This window comes from Anomaloglossus baeobatrachus, chromosome 7 (genome assembly GCF_048569485.1).
Source record: "Anomaloglossus baeobatrachus isolate aAnoBae1 chromosome 7, aAnoBae1.hap1, whole genome shotgun sequence".
In the NCBI taxonomy this organism is placed as follows: domain Eukaryota; kingdom Metazoa; phylum Chordata; class Amphibia; order Anura; family Aromobatidae; genus Anomaloglossus; species Anomaloglossus baeobatrachus.
The window spans coordinates 275,251,037-275,269,736 of NC_134359.1; the positions used below are offsets into that span (position 1 = coordinate 275,251,037).

Consider the following 18,700-nt stretch of genomic DNA (forward strand, 5'->3'; position numbering starts at 1 on the left):
TGGTGCTGCTTGTACCTGTGTTTGCTGCGACCGCATTTCTGAATGCCGGGCACGTCCGGTCAAGCGAAGTATGAAGCCGGGTGTATGTGTCCCAGCTTCAGAGAGGTCTAATGCGCATGACTGGAAGTGCCTGGCATTCAGGAGAGCGTTGACCGGGAACGCTGGTGACGCATTGAATATGTTAGTACACCCCTGTGGGGGTAAAATCTGGGATCTATGGAATTCCTCTCCCAGCACACTCACAGAAACTTGAGAGAGAGGTTAATGTAGCTAATGATTCTTTTTGCTATTTGAAGGTGCGACATCCTCCAGCGGCAAATAGTGATAGTATGGTTATACTTTATTTTTGTCTGTTGTGTTATTTCTGTGATCTTTCGTTATGGTTATCTCAGACTAATTCTGAATAAGCTGCCTGCATGTCTATCACAGAGATACGTTGATTGTTCCAATGTTAAAGGAGATAGACGATAACGTTGCACCAGATATGGTTGAGATAAGCTTTGATGTCTCACGTGCGGCTGTAACACTGCTTCCGGGGCCACTCAACAGCCTTCATACATATGCGATGCTGTCCCTGCCCACCGGCAGTTGCAGCGTCTCTGATTAGTTGCAGTCAGACTGCGCCCCTCCCTGTGTGACAGCGTGTCTGACTGCTTTCAATCACAGACGCTGTGTGTGTCTAGATTGGTGTAAAGATAAATAAAAAAAAATGAGGTTGGGTCCCCCATATTATGATACCAAGTGCAGATAAAGGCTGTGTATCAACATAAGAGGAACCATATACGGCTTTTTTTTAAATTTATTTAAATACATATTCCAATTTTGGAACCTAGCCATGATAAAGCAGACAATCCTGGATGGCTGCAGGCTGCTATTTTTAGGCTGGGCGGGGTCCAGCCTGAGAATACCAGCTCCCAGCTGTCGGCTATATCATGGCTGGGTATCAAAATTGAGGGGGACCGCACGCAGGTTTTTAAAAATTATTCAAATAATTTTTATTAAAAGCTGCATGCGGTCCCTCTTAATTTCTAACACAGCCAAGATAAGCACACGGCTGGGTGCTGCAGCCTGTAGCCATATGCTTTACCTGTGCTAAGTATCCGAATATGTGGGGACCCTAAACCAATTTTATTTATATTTACACCAATCTAAGAACTCATACAGCGTCTGTGATTGAAAGCAGTCAGACACACAGAGTGGGGGTGCTGTATGACTGTAACCAATCACAGACACCGGCACTGCCGATGGGCGAGGGTAGCAGTGCATATGTATGAAGGATAATGAGTGGCCCTGGAAGTAGCGTTCTAGCCGTGTGTGAGACCGGTAAGTATAACGCGCTTGCTCTAATTCCCCTATCCCTTCTACCACCATTTTAAAGCAAAACCTACAAATAATTCCTAAAAGGAATGGTCTGGTCCAAGAGGATAGACATAGAACCTAAAAGAATAGGTGACCCCTAAAGTATAAAGCCAAAATTGTTAATTAGGGGAAAACCCAAAAGTTACCACAGGACCACAATATAAATGCAAAAGTGAAAAAATATTTTATTGAAATCATTTATAAAGGAAAGTGAAGCAGTAAAACAAGGAAGAGTGGCTGAGATGGAAAATGCCACACAAGGGGAACAGAGGAAAATACACTGCAACCAACCTCCCTAGTGACAGCCAGTAAATATTATTCTGTTTTTGATTGCCCTATCATTTTCCCTTTTGGATTGTGTCCATAATTTTTCTCAGATTGGTCATTTACACCCATTGAGTATTGCGGAGTCGTCCATTAACTTCTGACAAGCTCCATCTTCTGTTGGCGATGATTTTGGTGGCATGTGCTCTCATTTGTTATTTTTTGATATGTATGATTAAATTGTATATTTTTTGGAGTGCTGGACTGATGTATGCACTGCCGTGTTTTGTATTTTGTGCCACTAAACAATTGTGCAGGTTTATATTTCCATATACTTTTTGTTTATGTAATATCATATCCTTGCAGTCATCAAATAAAATGACATTTATCAAGGCGGTATCTGCTATCTATACCCCTCTTTTGGTTACCAGTAATGATTTCACTTCCTGAATTAGTTTGTCTTGCTCCTGGACACAGACGTACTGTGCGCGTGCGATGTCCTGGCCTTCCGCGCGCTGTGGTTGTTGTGGCGTCTCCGTGGAAATGGGAGGAGGACTATGTCACCCCTTCCCCTTTTCCTCGGTGGGCTGCCGCCGCGTGAACATCCCCCCCACCTCCGTCCTTCCGCATAGCCGGCGTGAGCCGCGGTGACGCAGGTAAGCTGATGTTCCTCGCTCCTGCGGCTTCATACACAGCGATGTGTGCTGCCGCAGGGGAACGAGGAACATCATACCGTCGCTGCAGCTACATTATAGAAATGTCGGACACTACACCGATGATATGATTACGACGCTTTTGCGCTCGTTAATCGTATCATAAAGGATTTACACACTACAATATCGACAGCGACGCCGGATGTGCGTCACTTTCGATTTGATCCCACCGACATCGCACCTGTGATATCGTAGTGTGCAAAGTACCCCTAAGAAGTGACATGTCACTTATTCCGAGCGCTCTGCATGCAGTCCCCACTCTGTCTATGGGAGGGGCTACACTCAGAGCACATGAAATCGGCTTTTTTTTTTTCCCATTACGGACTCATTCTGCAGCGATTTGAAGCGTACGTGTGCTGTTCAAATCGCTGCAGAAATTTCTGCAGGGACAGAACGCTACGTGCGCACATAGTCTAATGGTTACCTGCACAGATATCCTCCTAAGATAGCCAAATCTAAAAAAAAAAAAAAAACACTCCAACTTCCATAATATTAAGCGCTGATATTTATGAGTCTTTTGGGTTGATTGAAAAAATAGTTGATCAATAATAAAAAAATCCTCTAAAATACAACTTGCTTAATAATTCTGCACACACATATATATATTATATATATACATATACACACATACACACACACACACATATATATGTGTACACAATCGCCTTATTTTTGCATGCTGCCGGGCACAGAAATGGTGTTGTTTTATGGGGGTCTGTTTGTGTTAGTGTCTGCTTATGAGGCGCACACAGCATCACAGCAGTTACTAACCAGCTTAATTGCTGCTGTACATACTTGAGTGGATAGTTCTGTGGATTGTCTATAGTGTGTGCAATCAAACAGTTTAACCTGTGAGTCGCTGACAAGTTTTCAATTTTTCTGGTTATGTATATGCTGCTGTAATTTGCATTACTATATGTAATTAACCCTTTATTATTACCGGGTGTCACTAGGGAGGTTGGTTGAAGTGTATTTTACTCTTTTTCCCTTGTGTGGCATTTTCCATCTTAGCCACTGTTCCTTGCTTTACTCCATCACCTTCCTTTGTAAATTATTTCAATAAAATATTTTTTCCCTTTTGCATTTATATTGTGGTCCTGTGGTAACTTTTGGGTTTTCCCCTAATTAAAAATTTTGGCTTTATACTTTAGGGGTCACCTATTCTTTTAAGTTCTACACTATTTTAAAGCGCCTGATTCAGGTCCCTATAGACCTGGTTGCATCCGCCGATCCCGGGTATCTGCGGGTCTGCCCATCACTAGTCATTACTCCTCGCCGGGGCGATTACCTGTAGGATCCTCCTCTTTGCACCGCTTATCTCCCCACACATTGCTTTCTCCTTTCTCCATTATGGCTTCAAGATGAATCTTCCTCGGATATTTGCCTGGATTTCAAAAGTGTGAAAATAATAAATGTGGGATTTCAAAGACTGTGGAGGAAAGGCAGGCGCAAAGGGTCTTAATCGATAAAAACAATTATGAAAAATTGGGCAGCACGGTGGCTCAGTGGTTAGCACTGCAGTCTTGTGGTGGCTCAGTGGTTAGCACTGCAGTCTTGTGGTGGCTCAGTGGTTAGCACCGCAGTCTTGCAGCGCTGAGGTCCTGGGTTCAAATTCCACCAAGGACACCATCTGCAAAGAGTTTGTATATTCTCCCCGTGTTTGCGTGGGTTTTCTCCCACACTCCAAAGACATACAGATATGGAATTTAGATAGTGAGCCCCAATGGGGACAGTATTACAAATTTATGTAAAGCGCTGTGGAATTAATAGCGCTATATAAATGAATAAAATTATTATTATAATTATTACTCCTCGCCGGGGCGATTACCTGTAGGTTCCTCCTCTTTGCACCGCTTATCTCCCCACACATCGCTTTCTCCTTTCTCCATTCTTCAAGATGAATCTTCCTCGGATATTTGCCCGGATTTCAAAACTGTGAAAATAATAAATGTAAAAGTCACCGAAAGAAGGAAAACTCTTCTGGAATGATCTAGATGGAGGCTTTTACTAGAATCTCGCGCGGGCACTGAGCCACAAATCGCTGTCAACATCACCACCTCCTATATCACCAGTGCCGCCCTCAGAGTCAGTACAGCGGCACCTAGTGGTAGAAGCAGGCATCACTGGAGCAGAGTCCGGTAAGTGTACAACAATATGACAGTGATTTCTTTCATTATTTTGTCTGGACTAAGGCTGAGCGGACCCCGACTGTAAAAGTCTGGATCCGCACAGTTTCAAAAATGCCGGGGTGCCAGACGCAGGCCCAGGATTCCAAGTATACGATCCAGATTCGGCACTGGGGAACTTAAGGAAAAATAAAGAACACAAGAATTAAGCGAGCGTTTCATACTTACGGAGACTTGGTGTCATGGCAGCAAACTCCTTCCGGGTCGCGCATTCACTTCCTGTACTGTGCAATAGGCTCATCGCATGCACACAGCTTTTCGTGCTTTCCCCGCCCACCTGATGTCCTGTCGTCTGTGATTGGTTACAGTTAGACGCGCCCCCAGCCAGTGACAGCGTCTGCCTGCAGTCATTGCTCATCATGGCTGCACTTACAGTCGGTGGTTGTGCTCTATGGCCGCTAGCTGTGAGATGTAGCAGAGCTGGAAATAGTGTGGGACCTCGTGTGCATTACGCCGGACCTGCAGGGTGTTTGAGGTTAATAAAGTGGTGAAGGAGGGTGTGTTTTTGTATTTTATTCCAAATAAAGGATTTTTCTCTGTGTTTGTAGTTATTTACTTTCATTTAGAGGTTAGTGACGCAGGTATCTCAGACACGAGTGCCATCACTAACCTAGGGTTTAGTAGCAGCTCTGCGCTGTCATTAACCCCTGCTATTACTCCGATTGTCATCGCACCAGGGCAACGGGAAGAGCCTGTAAAGCACCGGAATTGCCACATCTAATGGATGTAATACCGGGCGGCTGCGGGCTGAGAATACCAGTCCCCAGCTGGCTTTATCTTAGCTGGGTATCAAAATTGGGGGGACCGCACTTCATTATTTTTTTGTTTTTTTAAACTATTTATTTAAATTTAAAAAAAAAAAGCCACATACGGTTTCTTTTAGGCCAGAGTCACACTTGCAAGGGACTCGCGCGAGTCTCGTATCACACGGCACAGCTGCACACTCTCCTGATAGGAGCGGGTCGGCCGTTGTGTTTCTATGGAGCTGCACGCTCATGTTCGGAGAGCGGCAGGCCATTTCGGATGATGTGATGCGAGTCCCTCGCACATGTGACTCTGGGCTTATTTTGATACACAGCACAGATAAAGCGCGACAGCTGGGGGCCGCAGCCTTGGGCTTTGTCTGTGCTGGGATCAGAATATGGGGGACCCTGCGCCGATTGTTTTATTTATTTATTTAATTTTATACTACCATACTGACCCGCAGACACTTGCACTGCTTTCCCAGCCCACCGGCCGTCCTGGCGCTTGTGATTGGTTGTAATCAGCTCACATGCTGCCACTTAGCGTGGGGGCGTGTCTAACTGCAACCAATTACACATGCTGTTGGGCAGGCAAAGCAGTGAAAATTCAATGAGAGTTAATTGTGGGCTCCGGAAGGGAAAGCGTGACCCAGAAGGAGCTTTCCGCCATGACACAGCCTCGGTGAGTACACCGCGAGCATTCCTACCCCCTATCCCTTCCACCAACGTTTTTTTAATCTCCAGATATTGATCTCCATAGACTTATATGGGTACCGGATTCCGGAGTGGATCTGTTTTTATTTTTTTGTTTTTTTTTTAATTTAGCAGGGACATGCCAGTCCCAGTTTTTGTGTGAGTTCGACTAGCACTAGTCTTGGCATTTCGGATGCCCTAATTTTTTTTTTTTTCATCGAATGTGAATTGTTTTGTTTGGAACTGTTGTAGTTTTGGGGTACATAGTATTTTGTTTAATAGTGTTCGAAGCATTTTTTTTAATGTCGTTCACTTGTGCTATTAATGAGATATTAGATCATCTGTTCTTTTTTATTTTTATGTGCAGCTCAGTATGGTCTAAACCAGGGGTGGGGACCTTTTCTGTGGCACCCGGGCAGATTACTGGGGACCGAAGCACTTGGGCTGGCAGCAGCTACCTGCTGGATGCCGTCCCTTTAAATCCCTATGTGCACTGCGAGGATGCGCCGCGCAGCAATTCATTAATAAACTCTGCGTCGGAAAACAATTAGTTACTCACACTGAGAACTTACATGCTTTCCCCCAGTGCTGTGTGCTACTCCCTAGTGCTGTATGCTCCTCTTGAGAGGTCTATGATCTCCCAGTGCTGTCTGTGCCCCAGCCCCTCCTGTCATGATTTAAAGTTGGACCAGGAGGTGGTAGTTGAGGGCGAGGGCTTTCCTCCGATAAGCAAAATGGCCCCACTTCACAGGAAAACTGTTGTGGTTCTGGCTGGGTGTGTGAAGAGGTGTGGTGCTGTTCATTCCTCTCAGGAGGTTGCTTCTTGCCACTGTCTTGGGCAGTCCAAAACCGAATCGTGGAGGAAACGGAGACAGATAGTTCTTATTAGGCTGAGGCCACATGGGGATTACTATGAGTCCTTGCATGACACTCTGCTCACGCTCGCAGCACAGCAGCAGCCAAGTGTCATGTGACTGTAGTCCAATCAGACCACAGCTGCGGAGGGGAGGGCCAGTGCTGCGGACGAAAGGGAGGGATTTATCGCCCTCTCTCTTCCGTTGCTGGCTGATGCGAGAATCGAACTGCACTCGTGTTACACCGGTGTAACGCGAGTGCAGTGCGATGTTTCTCTCACCCCATAGACTTGTATGGGTGCAAGTGAAACAGCATCGCATTCCACCTGCAGCATGCTGCAACTGTTTTCTCAGTCCGATTTGAGCTGCGTCAAAATACTGCAAATTGCTGGATCCTGACTAAACAGCACGCAAACATATGTGAACGCTGGCATGCTGACAGACAGGATCCTGCTTGCTCTACTGAGCATGCTCAGAAACCAGCCTGGGTGATCAGTCCCTCTCTCCCCCTCCCTCTCTCCCCCGCCTGAGAGTTGCGGAGGCTCGTAACCAAGGTAAACATCGGGTAACTTGCTTGGATACCCGATGTTTACCTTGGTTACGTGTGCAGGGAGCCTGGCTCCTAGCAGCTGCAGATGCTCGTAACCAAGGTAAATATCGGGTATCCAAGCAAGTTACCCGATGTTTACCTTGGTTACGTGTGCAGGGAGCCCGGCTCCTAGCAGCTGCAGACACTCGTAACCAAGGTAAATATCGGGTATCCAAGCAAGTTACCCGATGTTTACCTTGGTTACGTGTGCAGGGAGCCCGGCTCCTAGCAGCTGCAGACGCTCGTAACCAAGGTAAATATCGGGTATCCAAGCAAGTTACCCGATGTTTACCTTGGTTACGAGCCTCCGCAGTACCTGTCAGATGCCAGCTCCCAGTCTGTGACGTTCAGTTCCCCTCATTCCCGCTCACATGACTCCATTGCCCGCCCATAAACTTCAAGTGACAGGATCCTGCAAAATAACACTTGCGCTTGCATGCGTCTTTCTTTGTAAAAACAGGATCCGCTTTTACAGCAAAAAAACGTTCATGACGCATGTTAAAAAAACGTAGTGTGAAAGCAGCCATAAGCCCGCTTTACACGCTGCAACATATCTTACAATGTGTCGGTGGGGTCACGTCGTAAGTGACGCACATCTGGCATTGTAAGTTACATTGCAGTGTGTGACAGGTACGTGCAATTGCGATTGAACGTTAAAACGTTCATCGCATGCACATTGTTAATTTCTCTAGAATTGAACGTCAGATAGTTCAACGTTCCCGGGGTAGCACACATCGCAGTGTGTGACACCCCGGGAACGATGAACAGATCTTACCTGCGTCCAGCGGCTCCCGGCCGGTAATGCGGAAGGAAGGAGGTGGGCGGGATGTTTAAGTCCCGCTCAGCTCCGCCCCTCCGCTTCCATTGGCCAGCTGCCGTGTGACGTCGCTGTGACGCCGAACGTCCCTCCCACGCCCACAGCGAGGTCGTATGGATGGGTAAGTACGTGTGACGGGGGTTAATCATTTGTGCGGCACATTCAACAAATTGAACATACCGCACATACGATGGGGGTGGTTACAATCGCATACGATATCATATGCACAATCGTAATGTGTAAACAGGCTTATCACACATTTTTAAGACCTGTCCTTTGTTGCTCATCCCCCATCCAGTAAAGTCACCTCCAGGGGAGAGATCAGGATAATTACATTTTATGGCTTTTCCTGTTGATGCACCACTGGATTGTGATGTGGAACTTCAGGGAAATGCAATTCCCAGACACAATAAGAAAATAACAGTCACAGGAATCCTATTACAATGCAATGATATTTCCCATGACTCCTGTTTTCTTTTTTATTGTATAAATTGAACATGATGCACACATGACATATTAAATATTTGCAGACCAATATGAGACATCGGAGCCGAGATCCAGTACCGTTTATACCACTTACATTTACCATAGTGGCTTGTCAGGGGCGTTGGTAAGGTCAGAAAAGATCAAGAAGCCACGAGATATATTTTGCCACCGATCCTCCCACCCAAACAAAAACGTAATACAGCAGTCTGCACCCCCGTATACTGCCCGTATCCCATATACAGCCCATACCCCATATAGCCCCATATACAGCCCACACACCATATACAGCCCGCACCCCATATACAGCCCACACCCCATATACCCCCATATACAGCCTGCACCCCACGCAGGGTCTGGCTGGCAAATTTTAGCCTGGAGGCAAACACACAGCAGTGGCCCATGAGCAGCGGCCAATCCTTATTGTATTTACCTCCAGCTACTTAACTTCTACACGACATTTGACGTACTGGGTACGTCATGAAAGTCAGTGCCATTCTGACCAAGGACGTACCCAGTACGCCATGCTTTCATGCGCTCAATGCAGCTGCGGTGACAGTGATCGCATGAAAGTGCCAGCTGATTGTGGAAAAAAACCATTTGTTTCATTTTCGCAGCTCAATGTTGTAAAATTCTGTGACGCACCTGGAGCTTCAAGGTGCTCACCACACATCTAGATAAGTTCCTTGGAGGCACTAGTTTCCAAAATGGGGTTAGTTGTGGGGGGTTCTACTGTTTAGGCACATTAGGGGCTCTCCAAATGCAATATGGCGTCCGCTAATGATTCCAACCAATTTTGTGTTCCAACAGTCAAATGGCGCTCCTTCCCTTCTGAGCCCTGCAGTGCGCCCAGACAGTAGTTTTCCACCACACATGGGCTATCAGCGTACTCAGGAGAAATTGCACAACAAATTTTGGGGTCCATTTTCTCCTGTTACCCTTGTGAAAATAAAAGAAATTGAGCTCAAAGAATATTTTTATGGAAAAATGTGATTTGTTTTTTTATTTTCACAGAAATACTGAAGCACCTGGGGGTTCATGGTGCTCATTACACATCTCAAAAAAATGCTTGAGGGGCCTAGTTTCCAAAATGGGGTCACTTTTGGTGGGGGGGTGTTCTACTGTTTAGGCACATCAGGGGCTCTCCAAACATGATATGGCGCCGGCTAATTTGCTTTCAAAATGTCAAATGGTACTCCTTCCCTTCCAAGCCCTGCTATGCGCCCAAATAGAAGAATTTTACCACATATGAGGTATCTGCGTACTCAGAAGAAAATTGTACAATAAATTGTGGTGATTTTTTTTCCTGATACCCTTGTGAAAAATGCAACATTTTATGGCTAAAATAACATTTTTGTGTGAAAAAGTAAAGTTTTCATTTTCTCCTTCCACATGGCTTTGTTTCGTGTGAAGCACCTAAAGGGTTAATAAACTTCTTCGATGTGGTTTCGAGCAGTGTGAGGGGTCAAGTTTTTATAAAGGTGTTAGTTTTGGGTGTTTTCTGTCTCCTAGGCGTCTCAAAGTCACTTCAAATGTGATGTGGTCCCTAAAAAAATGGTTTTGTAAATTTTGTTGGAAAAATTAGAAATTGCTGATGAACTTTGAACCCTTCTAAGTAACGTCCTAACAAATAAAATTAGGTTTCAAAAATTGTGATGATGTAAAGTAGAGATGTAGGAAATGATATTTAGCAATTATTTTGTGTGACATAATTCTCAGATTTCTGGGCATAAAATTTAAAAAAGTGTGGAAATTGCAAAATTTCGTCAAATTTCCTATATTTTCACAAATAAACGCAAAAAAATATCGTCATAATTTTACCACTAATATGAAGTACTAGCTGTACTACCCGGCTTCGCCCGGGTTAATAACTGATGTTAACAAAATAGAATGTATTAACAAAAATGTATTCTGCACACAAAAACCACAAAACAATTAGATATAAATGTAATTATAATGTCTGTCTCCCCCTCTGTATATATCTCTCTGTGTCTCTCTCTCTATCTCTTTGTCTGTCTCTTTCTCTGTCTATCTCAATCTCTTTCCCTGTCTATCTATCTCTTTCCCTGTCTGTCTCTTTCCCTCTCTTTCCCTGTCTGTTTCCTTGTGCCTGTCTCTGTCTGTGTCTGTCTCTTTACCTGTCTGTGTCTGTCTTTGTCTGTCTCTTTACCTGTCTGTGTCTGTCTCTTAACCTGTCTCTCTCTTTCCCTCTCTTTCCCTGTTTGTCTCTTTCCATGTCAGTCTGTCTCTTTGTGTCTGTCTCTTACCCTGTCTATATCTGTTTCTTACCCTGTCTGTGTCTGTCTCTTTCCCTGGCTGCATTGTGACACGCCAAGATTCCATTTAAGGGCGTGGCTGCGCATTCTTCTGAAGTTCTGGCTGCACTGTGGCTCCCAGCTCCATTCGCTTTAATGGAGGCAGGTTTTTTGGTGAATAACTGTAAAGCGCTGGGTTAAAATTTCCCCTCAAAACATGGCTTATGACGCTCTCGGGGTCCAGAAGTGTGAGTGTACAAAATTTTGTGGCTGTAGCCCTGTCTGTCTCTTTCCCTGTCAGTCTGTCTCTTTGTCTGTGTCCATCTCTTTGTGTCTGTCTCTTACCTTGTCTGTCTGTTTCTTACTCTGTCTGTGTCTGCTTCTTTCCCTGTCTGTGTCTGTTTCTTTCCCTGGCTGCATTGTGACACGCCACTTTCCCTGGCTGCATTGTGACACACCAACATTCCATATAAGGGCGTGGCTGCGCATTCTTCTGAAGTTCTGGCTGCACTGTGGCTCCCAGCTTCATTCGCTTTAATGGAGGCAGTTTTTTTGGCAAATAACTGTAAAGCGCGGGGTTAAAATTTCCCCTCGAAACATAGCCTATGACGCTCTCGGGGTCTAGAAGTGTGAGTATGCAAAATTTTGTGGCTGTAGCTGCGACGGTGCGGATGCCAATCCTGGACATACACACACACACACATACACACACACATTCAGCTTTATATATTAGATAATATGTCACAAAAAACAACGTCAGAATCGCCAGGATCCGTTGGAGTGTTCCAGAGTTATAACCTGTTAAAATGACACTGATCAGAATTGCAAAAAATGGCCGGGTCATTAAGGTGAAAACCATGCTCTGGGGTAAAGGGGTTAATATAGGTAGGAGTAGAGGTAACAAGGCTTTAAAAAGATAAAGCCGAAGTGATGATGATATAGTTGTGGGTCAAATTCTGACTAAATTCTCATCCACGTCTATCAGTGTCCTACTGAGAGACATGTCCGGGCCTCTAATCAGCATGTGACCATAACTGTTCAAAATGCATACATCCGATCACTACACGGGGAATACAGGGGAATCCTGACAGTGTGCACTGTGATCCATCACCGTTATCAGTCTGCTGTCACATAGGGACTACAGAAATCTGTCTACCGCTCGGATAACAGTATTGAAAAAAAAAATATGTGGCCTGGAAATTGCATGTTCTCCTCAGAGTTGATTCATATACACTCGCTTCCATTATAAACAGACAAAACATTCCAGCTAAAGAAGCCTCATATGAACTTTTTTCTCTTTCTCTGTGTAAATGTTAGGGGTACTTTGCACGTTGCGACATTGCTACTGCGACATAGTCGGGGTCAAATTGAAAGTGACACACATCCGGCGCAGGTAACGACGTCGCAACATGTAAAGTCTAGATGCACCGATAAACGATCGCAAAAGCGTCGTAAATCGGTGATCTGTGTAGTGTCGGAGATTTCCATAATGTCGGACCGATAGGAGATACGATGTTGTTCCGATGTTGTTCCTCGTTCCTGCGGCAGCCCTCATCGCTGTGTGTGAAGCCGCAGGAGCGAGGAACATCTCCTTACCTGCGTCCCGCGGCTCATGCAGGCAATATGGAAGGAAGGAGGTGGGCGGGATTTTTATGTCCCGCTCATCTCCGCCCCTCCACTTCTATTGGCTGCCTGCCGTGTGACGTCGCTGTGACGCCGCACGACCCGCCCCCGTAGGAAGGAGGCGAGTCGCTGGCCAGAGCGACGTCGCAGGGCAGGTAAGTGCGTGTGAAGCTGCCGTAGCAATAATGTTCGCTACGGCAGCTATCACAAGATATCGAATGTGCGACGGGGCCAGGGACTATCGCGCTCGGCATCGCTACAATCGTCTAGCGATGTCGCAGCGTGCAAAGTACCCCTTAGTCTACTGTCAGTGTGTTAATATACTCACTTGCCACAACCTTCTCCTGTGTGCAGCACCACTCTGCTCCTCTTCTCAGTGACGTCACTGCTCTGCAGACTCTGGGCCACACTGAGCTTTGCTCCTCTGCTCCTCTTCTCAGTGACGTCACTGCTCTGCAGACTCACTGGGCCACACTGAGCATTGCTCCTCTGCTCCTCTTCTCAGTGATGTCACCGCTCTGCAGACTCTCTAAGTCGCAGTGTGCTCTGTTACTCTTCTCAGTGATGTCACGGCTCTCCATAATCTCTGGGTCACATTATGCTCTCCGTGACCTAGAAGAGGCTTTTATAATGTAAATCTGTGAACGTCCAAACGAGTTTTCATAGACTTACATTGTAAAAGAGACTTCCAGGTAACATCACTCAGATGAGAAGCAGAGCGGATACCGGAGAAGGCGCTAGGTGAATATATTAACACGCTCACACTGCAGACCACAAACATTTACACAGACTTTGGGGGGGAAGTTCATTGGACACGTCTTCAAAGGAGAATATAAGCGACATCCTGGTATAGCTCTTCCTTGGAGAGACAGGAGCACCAGGAGTATCAAAGTGCAAAACAATTTTATTTAAACACTAGTGTTGAGCCACCCCCCAGTGTTCGAGTTCGGTTCTGTTCGTCGAACGGCAGGTCAGTTCGTCGAACGTTCGACGAACACCTTCGAACCCCATTGGAAACAATGGCAGGCAAACACAAACACATACAAACACATTATACATGTACACATACAGTTAATAAACATTGCCATTATACTTACACATACAGTTAATAAACATTGCCATTATACTTACAGGTACCAGCGATGCGTCCTCAGACACTGTCTGCAGCCGCTCTCCTTCCGATCATCGCTGCGTCCTCCCGGTAACCAGCACTGATGATAGGACCTTCCGTGACGTCATCATAGCATGTGACCAGTCACGTGTGTATTATCTCATTGGCTACAGACTGGTCACATGGCTAGACGTCATGCTAGGTCCTGTCAGTGGATCTCTCCGGTATGCGGTGCTCGTTTGAGCATCTCCGTGTACCGGCGATATGCTTGGGCACATGCTTGGCTCCCCGTTCCTGCATGACGGCGCTCTTTACAGAGTCAGCCCACATGCAAGGACTGGATGCCACAGCCTGTGAATAGCGGCACCGGGAATCAGGTGAGATCACCGTTGCTATAGTAACCCGCCTGTCAAATTACTATTTCAACGGTGGCAGAGGTGACGTCACCGCTTACAACCCGCAGCCTCTGCTCACTCACTGAGTGATTACACTGCACGGGAGCAGCAGCGTCTTCCTCCCATGCAGTGCTGTCTGATGTAGCAGAGCTGCATGGGTTGAAGGAGAAAGAAGACAGAAGACCAGGATCGTAGAGGGGTGAGAAGGAGTAATAAATATGGAGTCTCTAAGTGTGTCTGTGTATTTATTTCTATTAAAAGTATTTTTTCTCTGTGTGGTGTCTTTTTTTAACCCTTTATTAGAGATTCTTAATGGCCGGGTCAAACTTGCCTGACATTAAAAATCTCTGGCTTAATACTAGCTAGTAAAACAAAGCTAGTATTAACCCTTATTACCCAGCGAGCCACCCATCACCAGGGCATCTGAAGGAGTTGGATACAGCGCCAGATGATGGTGCTTCTATGAAAGTGCCATTTTCTGCGGTGGCTGCGGACTGCAATTCGCAGCAGAGGGGCCCAGAAAGCTTGGGTCAAACTGTGCTGCGGATTCCAATCCTAAGCTGCCTAGTTGTACCTGGCTGGACACAAAAAATGGGCGAAGCAGCTGCAGAACTACAAGGCTCAGCATACTCCATCCAGGACTGTATGCAGGAGTTTTTGCCCCCCCCCCAAATTATGTGTGTTTCGCCATATTTTTGTATGCTAGCCAGGTACAGCAGGCAGCTACGGGCTGCCCCCAGCTGCCTATTTGTACCCGGCTGGGAACCAAAAATATAGGGAAGCCCTTTTTTTTTTATAATATTTCACGAATCTCTTGAAATAATTAAAAAAAAACGAACACATGGGCTTTGCCCAATTTTTGTGTCCAGCCAGGTACAACTACCGTGTTTTTCCAAAAATAAGACACTGTCTTATATTTTTTTTGCCCCCCAAAAAAGCACTAGGGCTTATTTTTGGAGGAGGTCTTATTCTTGGAGAAACACGGTTGGGGGTAAGTTTACCCCCCAAAAAAGCAGACACCCCCCCCCCACTTCCCAGGAGACTCATACTCACCAGACCAGGACTTCTGCGTGGTTCCCAGGTCCTCCTGTGATCTACGGTCGGTGCTGCAGGCAGTCCTACCCTGCTGCTAGCTGACACGCTGATACACACAGCAGATCACACACAGCAGATCACACACACAAACACAGCAGATCACACACACACACACACACACAGCAGATCACACACACACAAACACAGCAGATCACACACACACACACACACAAACACAGCAGATCACACACACAGCAGATCACACACACACAGCAGATCACACACACAGCAGATCACACACACAAACACAGCAGATCACACATACACACACACAGCAGATCGCAGATATACACAGCAGATCACACACAGCAGATCTCAGGCAGACACAGCAGATCGCAGGCACACACAGCCGATCAGATACACACAGCCTATCACAGATACACACAGCCGATCGCAGGCACACACACAGCAGATCACACACACAGCAGATCGCAGATATACACAGCAGATCACACACATCCAATCGCAGGCACACACAGCTGATCACAGATACACACATCCGATCACAGGCACACACAGCGGATCACAGATACACACAGCCGATCACAGGCACACACAGCCGATCACAGATACACAGATCCGATCACAGGCACACACAGCCGATCACAGATACACACAGCCGATCACAGGCACACACAGCCGATCACAGATACACACAGCCGATCACATGGACACACAGCCGATCACAGATACACAGATCCGATCACAGGCACACACAGCCGATCACAGATACACACAGACGATCACAGGCACACACAGCCGATCACAGATACACACAGCCGAACGCAGACACACACACACACATCACGTCACATCACATCACTTCCAGCACTTACGGCCGCAGGGAATGAAGCAAGTCACGTGTCCGGCCGCAGGTCCTGTTCCTTGCGCTCCACTGCACTGCCTGGATGAGGTGAGTGTGTATGCGATCCGATGTGTGTGTGTGCGTGTGTGTGTGATCTGATTATGTGTGTGATCTGACTGTGTGTGCGATCCGATGTTTGTGTGTGAGATCTAGTGTGTGTGAGATCTGATTGTGTGTGTGTGTGTGTGTGGGTGTGTGCGGGTGTGTGTGAGATCTGATTGTGTGTGTGTGAGTTCTGGCGTGTGTGTGTGTGCGGGTGTGTGAGAGATCTGATGTGTGCGGGTGCGTGATCACTGCAGCTCCTGCCGCTCAGTGTCGGGTGAGTATAATTGCCGGTGCCGGCTGTGTATAATGAAGTGTCCTGCAGTATCTGTAACCTTTTTAGCTGCACGGACACTTCATTATATATCCGCGACTAGGGCTTATTTTCGGGGGAGGGCTTATATTTAAGCCTTTCTTCGAAAATGCTGAAAATCCCTGCTAGGGCTTATTTTGGGGGAGGGCTTATTTTTGGAAAAACACGGTAGGCAGCTGGGGATTGGAATCCGCAGCGCAGGGTCACCAAGTTTTCTGAGCACCCCTGCTGCGAATTGCAGTCTGCAGCCGCCCCACAAAATGGCGCTTTCATAGAAGCGCCATCTTCTGGCGCTGTATACAACTCTTCCAGCTGCCCTGGTGACGGGTGGCTCGCTGGGTAATAATGGGGTTAGGGCTAGCTGTATATTATCAACTGGCCCTAAGCCCGAAATTCATGGTGTCACGCCAATATTAGACATGGCCACCATGAATTTCTAGCACAGATAAAAAAAAACACAACAGACAGAAAAATATTTTTATTAGAAATAAAACACAACACAATTAGTGACTCCATCTTTATTGAAATAAAGAACCCCCCTCCGCAGTAATCCTGGGTCAAGGGTCCCGCGCCGTCCAATCTGGATCCAATATCATCTGATCGGTTTCCTGGAAGGCAAAGCGATCAGATGATGTGTCAGGTTCAAGGGCCTGAATCACTTAACACAGCAGCTGATTGTATAAACGGCTTTTATATAATCAGCTGATGCATCAGTGCAAAAAAACCCCAAAAAAACTACACACTTCTGTGCAGACTCCTGTCCGACAGCATCAGCTGATAGTTTAGCCGACCGGGCGGTAAAAAGCCGCCTCAACGCTCGACTTATAGTGTCAGCTGATTTCGTCAGGTGACCGCATCAGCAAATCATCGCCGGGTCTGAGAAAGAGAGAGAGGAGAGAGACAAGAGACAGAGACAAAAGACAGAGACAAGAGACAGAGGAGAGATAGAAGAGAGAGAGAAGAGAGAGAGAAAAGAGAGAGAGAAGAGAGAGATAGTAGAGAGCCTCATTCCGTGAACTGCTCCGATTTTAGAGGTGTGTCTCGCGGCTCACAGCTGATGTCTGGCTCCTCCCCTCAGTGCATAATTAAATTAAATTATAGTTATAAATAAATAATAATTAAATTAAATTCTTTACCGGGACGGCCGGGGCTCGAACTCGTGAGCTAATTCGCCTTAGGCAGTAGCTCTACCCATTGAGCCACTGCCTGTAATGAAAAGCATAGGAAGATTTAGTATTCTTGACCTTTGTATTGCAGTTGAGAATCCAGAAGCAGACTGTTCAGCTGCAAGAATGGATGGAGAGAGCGATGGATGGATGGATGGAGAGAGGGATGGATGGATGGAGAGAGGGATGGATGGATGGAGAGAGGGATGGATGGATGGAGAGAGGGATGGATGGATGGAGAGAGGGAGGGATGGATGGAGGGATGAATGGAGGGATGAATGGAGGGATGGATGGATGGATGGATGGATGGATGGAGGGATGGATGGTGGGATGAATGGAGGGATGGATGGATGAATGGAGGGATGGATGGATGAATGGATGGATGGAGAGATGGATGGATGAATGGATGGAGGGAGGGATGGATGAATGGATGGAGGGATGGATAGAGGGATGGATGGATGGATGGAGGGATGAATGGATGGAGGGATGAATGGATGGAGGGATGGAGGGAGGGATGGATGGATGGAGGGATGGATGGAGGGATGGATGGAGGGATGGATGAAGGGAGGGAGGGATGAAGGAATGGATGAATGGATGGAGGGATGGATGGAGGGAGGGATGGATGAATGGATGGATAGAGGGATGGATGGAGGGATGGATGGCTAGAGGGATGGATGGCGGGATAGAGGGATGGAGGGATGGATGGAGGGACGGATGGAGGGATGGATGGATGGAGGCAGGGATGAATGGATGGAGGGATGGGTGGGTGAATGAAAGGAGGGAGAGATGGAGGGAGGGATGAATAAATGGAGAGATGGAGGGATGATGGAAGGATGGATTAATGGATGGATGGAGGGATGGATGAATAGATGGAGGGATGGATGGAGGGATGATGGATGGAGGCAGGGATGGATGGAGGGCGGGATGGATGGATGGATTGGAGGGTAAATACCGGTACTACTGCACTCATCACCGCACAACCACCGGCACTAACGCCCCCATCATCACTGCACACGCAGGCATTACCTCAGTGACGTCCCCGCTGACAGCGCAATTCAGTTCAGTTGCTACGTGGAGCTCCCAGGTGCGGCGGTGTTCTACTGCCGCTCCTGTCAACTTCATGTAGCAGAGCTG

At 46.8% G+C, this 18,700-nt stretch overlaps 2 protein-coding genes across 3 annotated transcripts in view; both read right to left on the reverse strand.

Moving 5' to 3' along the window:
- LOC142246725 (uncharacterized) overlaps positions 1-18,700 on the reverse strand; it is a 329,582-nt gene that overhangs the window by 218,750 nt on the left and 92,132 nt on the right. The gene's annotated exons all lie outside the window — the stretch shown is intronic.
- The window catches only part of LOC142245463 (uncharacterized), a 38,829-nt gene that overhangs the window by 10,161 nt on the left and 9,968 nt on the right, over positions 1-18,700 (reverse strand). The window contains exons 2-3 of one of the 2 annotated variants that reach the window (XM_075318187.1): positions 4,165-4,269; positions 3,625-3,720 (exon numbers count right to left, since the gene is read on the reverse strand). In XM_075318187.1, the coding sequence (XP_075174302.1) occupies positions 3,625-3,720; positions 4,165-4,225 (157 nt within the window). In that variant the 5' untranslated portion in view covers positions 4,226-4,269. The remainder of the gene's footprint in view (positions 1-3,624; positions 3,721-4,164; positions 4,270-18,700) is intronic. The other variant, XM_075318188.1, reaches the window with a different exon arrangement.